General features: G+C 32.6%; 1 protein-coding gene across 1 annotated transcript; it reads left to right on the top strand.

The window, feature by feature from the left end:
• The first annotated feature begins 241 nt into the window (after positions 1-241).
• Positions 242-1,418, top strand: LOC130657718 (universal stress protein YxiE-like). Its single transcript, XM_057460729.1, has one exon. It carries the CDS (start codon positions 359-361, stop codon positions 839-841), a length of 483 nt encoding a protein of 160 aa, XP_057316712.1. The 5' UTR covers positions 242-358; the 3' UTR covers positions 842-1,418.
• The last annotated feature ends 3,226 nt before the right edge of the window (positions 1,419-4,644 follow it).

Raw genomic sequence — 4,644 nt, 5'->3', positions numbered from 1 at the left:
CGGGGGAGAACTGTAGCTAATATAATTCATAATTTATGGACCAAGATTTTCGTAATTATTTAAATGGCTTTTGCATTAAAAAATTATTACAATCATTTTTGAGGAGCATTTCTATGTAAAAAATAAGTTATCTTTGTTAAAACTAGCACGAAAAATTAGATATTCCCGAAGAAATCTTGTTTAATATTTTATGGTAGACCACTGTCACACATAGGCCATGGTCATTATTTTACACACGTGCAGTAATAATTCACAATACTATAAAAAAGGAAGAAAAACGCTTGCTTGGTTTGGGACGTTTCAGCATAGTTTTAGTTTAGCCTGATATCTTGTGTTAAAGGCCTGCTTGACAGATAGCATGGAAAAATCTCAGGAACCCCGGTGGATAATGCTTCCCGTTGACAACTCTATTCACAGCGAACGGGCTTTTGATTGGTATGTGAAGAACCTGCATAAACCAGGTGATAAACTTGGAATTGTTCACATCCACGACCCACCTAGCCCATCTGAAGCGTTTGGTGTTTGGGATAGAATGGTTGTTGAAAGCGAGAATAGATGGAGGGAGGAATTTCAGAAAAGTATAGCTGAATCTAAAGAAGTTATAAAGAAATTTGAAAACAAAGCAAAAGATTGTGGAGTGGATAGCGAAACATTTTTAACAAATAGCAACTATGGGCCTGGGCATGCTATATGTGACATAGCTGATAGAAAGGATGCTGTTGGTATTGTAATGGGTTCAAGAGGTTTAAATTTCTTCAGAAGAACGTTGCTTGGAAGTGTTAGCTCATATGTGATCAATCATGCAAACACAACTGTTACTGTGACGCCACCATCAAAATAATCCACAATACAATTTGCTTTTACTGTTAATTTAGGACTCCATTTTACTCACATGGTGAAATAAATATTACTTCTTCTCTTATGAAAATCAACACTCTAAAAAGGTTCTTTTTTTGAAACAATTGATAGTACTGTAAAACTTTTTAAAAAACATATATTCTTGCGGTCAGGTTCCCGTCATAATACTGGTTGAACCAATCACGGGCCAGTATTCAGATTAAGCAACCATTATGAAATGATAGACAAAAGCTGTAATCATAATGTTTTTGTGGTGAAACCTATACAATACTGGATTTTTCAAGGAATTCTTCTTTTTTTTAGTCAAATTTTTAATATGTTTTATTGCTTAATCTTTGCCATTTTGCCACATTTTAACGCTGTTTTGCTTGTAAATTATGTTTGATTAAGATTTCTACTGTGAAGGTTTGACCGTGAAAGTCCACTTGTTCCCTCATCGGAAAGCAACGAAGGAGAACATTCCGACCGCAGGAATATATATATTTAGCTAGACTTTATTCTGACAAAATTTTAAAATCGAAAGATTCTGTTGCTGGAAAATATAGCCATATATACATATAGTTACAGCTAGCTGTGGACTAGGGTGCCAATAATACGCAAATGCCTGCATGAGCACGCTAGGGTGATTTGAACTAAAGTTTACTTTAACCATTTGCAGCTCTCGCAATTTAGCAAAAAGGGCCTCGACAACAAATTGCCGATGCAAATCAAAATTGCTTTGGCAGTTATAGGCAAACAGTTTTTGACTGAATCGTTTTCCAACATTTTTAATGCAAGTGAAGAGACAAAGGTCTTACCAGAAGAAAAATTTGTGCTAGCAATTGCATGCCATAACTAATTCCACGATATCTTTGCGTGCGATTATTTTGCTGATTTGCCGTGTCTTGGATTAAAAATTTACGTTTTATCATAACGGCTATTACTATGATTTTTAACTTTTTAACTGACTACCGACAAAACTTTTGTGGCCAAAATGATGTACACCAATATTTGTGATGTTAATCAATTTCTTAATGTAAAAGTTTGATACCTTGCAATAATAAAAAGTTCCATAAGCCATGTGCTTTACTTTCTATAACAGTTAGGTTTTGTCACTGTCTTTAAATTTAACAAGTAAATTATGTCGAATTTTGTCAAAAAAGGGTACAATTTTTTTGTAGCTTCCATCAAATGGTATGGCATTCTTCATAAGACTAGTTGATAAGGCCCGTGGAGAAATCCACTTACGCAGAAAGACAATAAAAAATAGGTTGTTTTAGATTTTTTGTTGACGTCAGCAGTGCAGGTACAAAAAAAAATTTCCCGAAGTTTAGTTTATTCGTTGCCTGTAATGTGTAGAGGTTAAAACGCTGATCAAAATAATGTATAGGATCATATGTTTTAACGCCTAAGGAGATATGAGGTTTTAAAAATTTTGGTGACGTCAAAACCCTAAAAAAAATTTAAAAAAATTCGTATACCTGATGCCATCATCGTATAGAAGACATCCACTTAGCGTATTATTATAGAGATAACCCACGTCTTAGCGTTAAAACTAGTAACAACGGAAAAATTACTTTTTATAGTTTATAAAATTCTTATTTAGGATATACACCGTGTATTTTATAAGAATTGTGTTATTCCGTTTCAGCCTTAATGTTCTTAACTTTCTTGACAAATACTATTCTTATTGTTCCTAATATATTTTTAGCAGGGCTATATTAATAAAACAAGAAGCCCTACGGCTTAAAGATTTTCTTTTTTTTCCGCCATTAGCAATAATCTGAAAAAGTACTGAACTTTGAAGAGGATTGAGCGATATGGGGGAACAAAATCGTTGAATATTCAATTTTTGATTATTATTATAACTGTAAATCATAGCTAATTTAACTTACATACACTTCATTTCCCTATAAGAACAATTTTAAAAGAAAAATAATAAACCTGAAAATTGATGAACAATGAAAACAAAATAAGAACAACGGTAAGGCTGAAAATTTATCCATTTTCTCTTCTTCTCTGAAAAACCACTTGGAAAATATCTTTAAAAGTGGCAGCAATTTTTTTTACATAATCAGTTACGAAAGGTTATTTTCAGACTACGTATTCATATTTTTTCTTTTAACACGATTTTATAGCTATAATACATTATCTTTCACCAAAAATATTCAGCCTCAACAATTTCTCTTTAAATTGAAATTCATGAATAATTAATTAGTTCTGCTGAATATAGCTTTAAGGCCAGGATACACTTGCATAATACATCGAATCGCAGTCCCGATATTTACTTGCGCACGCATCTAAGTGATTACGTAATGCCCGATGCGCGCGCAGAAATGGAGGTAAAAGTGAAAACAAACTAAGCGGAAAAGATACCTTCATTTCTGCGCGCGCAGGAAAAACACGGCACTATGATTGAGTGTATATCATTAAATATATTCTATAATACAGATATAATTTTTCTACAATATACTTATAATTTCACACATTCGTAGAAATGTGTGATTTGGTATGGGCTGCGGTCTGTCTTGGTGGTAACGAAAAGTTGAAAGGGGCGCGAATAGTATCAAAATGAAAGCCACCACAAATAGCGCGCTATATTGACCAAAAGTTTTGGTTATGTATTGTTTTTTTGCGTAGCAGCGATTTTTTGTTTTCTTATTATCGTTTAGCTTTATATACTATACCCAAAATAACGAAATCAGTAGATATCTATTCGAATTTTGAGAAATCTCGCATCAAATGACAGGGGCGGATCTAGGATTTTTTTCTGGTTAGGCAAAATTTCATAGATTTTTTGGCAAAGTAATGTCAAGGGTTGTGGTGTTGTACGAGGTAAATCGGCCGTTTTGTGTTTTTGCTGTAAAAGGAACTAAAATTTTCCCAAAAGTAAGGTTTTTAGTTATTAAGAATCCTTCTAGATTAGAAACGAAAGTTTCTTTATATAGCCAAACAAATAACAGTAACCCCCGTAGTTTTACCACTTTATCCTTGTTAAAACATGCGGATGGAAAATGCGTCTGGTTAGCAAATTCGATTTGAAACAGGGTTAGCGTTTCCATAATTTCTTTGAATCACATATTGGTATTAAGTATCTTAGCATCTTTTTTCGTTTTGCGCACATAATACGAGTACAAGTAATAAGTTGGGGATTTGCTTCATTTCAAAACATGCAATAAGTCTAATAACTAACAATACAACAAAAAATTACATTACAAGACAATTTTAGGAATAGATAGTCAACAGTAGTGCAACGTAGAAATATTGTTTGGAAAATTATAGTCTGTGGTAACAACCTGCAAATGCACAAAGAAAACCAGCATATAAAAGAATGAAAGATTTCCAGTTAGACTTACAGTGTAAGATCGCAACATATAATAAACGTGTACAAAAAGTATATAGTAATCACCTCTTCATGAAGTTAATACAGTTTAGCATTAGGGTTACTGGTGTAGTTTTGCACCAATTTCTATTAAGCATTAATTTTAATGCTATGAAATTCCCACAAGAGAAAGGCAGTTTATTAAGCCAGAAAAGAGTTAGAAATTAGAAAAATAACATCAAAACATTTAAGATGTCTCATATTATTTACCCTTACATGTCCCTGTCAACTATGTTTAAAAAATATTTTAATACTGTAAAATCTTTAAGAAAGTTTTAGTAACTATAAGCCAATTATGAAGATTCTCATATAAAAAGCAACATATATACAAATCCTACTCATATCCATAAGTTGACATGACATTTTGTTAGTTTACAGTCTGTAACAGAACGTTTTTTAACATGCAATTCTTGTTTCGATCTGTA

Source organism: Hydractinia symbiolongicarpus, chromosome 9 (assembly GCF_029227915.1).
Source record: "Hydractinia symbiolongicarpus strain clone_291-10 chromosome 9, HSymV2.1, whole genome shotgun sequence".
Taxonomy (NCBI): Eukaryota; Metazoa; Cnidaria; class Hydrozoa; order Anthoathecata; family Hydractiniidae; genus Hydractinia; species Hydractinia symbiolongicarpus.
The sequence above is the reverse complement of the archived record's forward strand: the minus strand, read 5'-3'. Positions and strand labels throughout refer to the sequence as shown.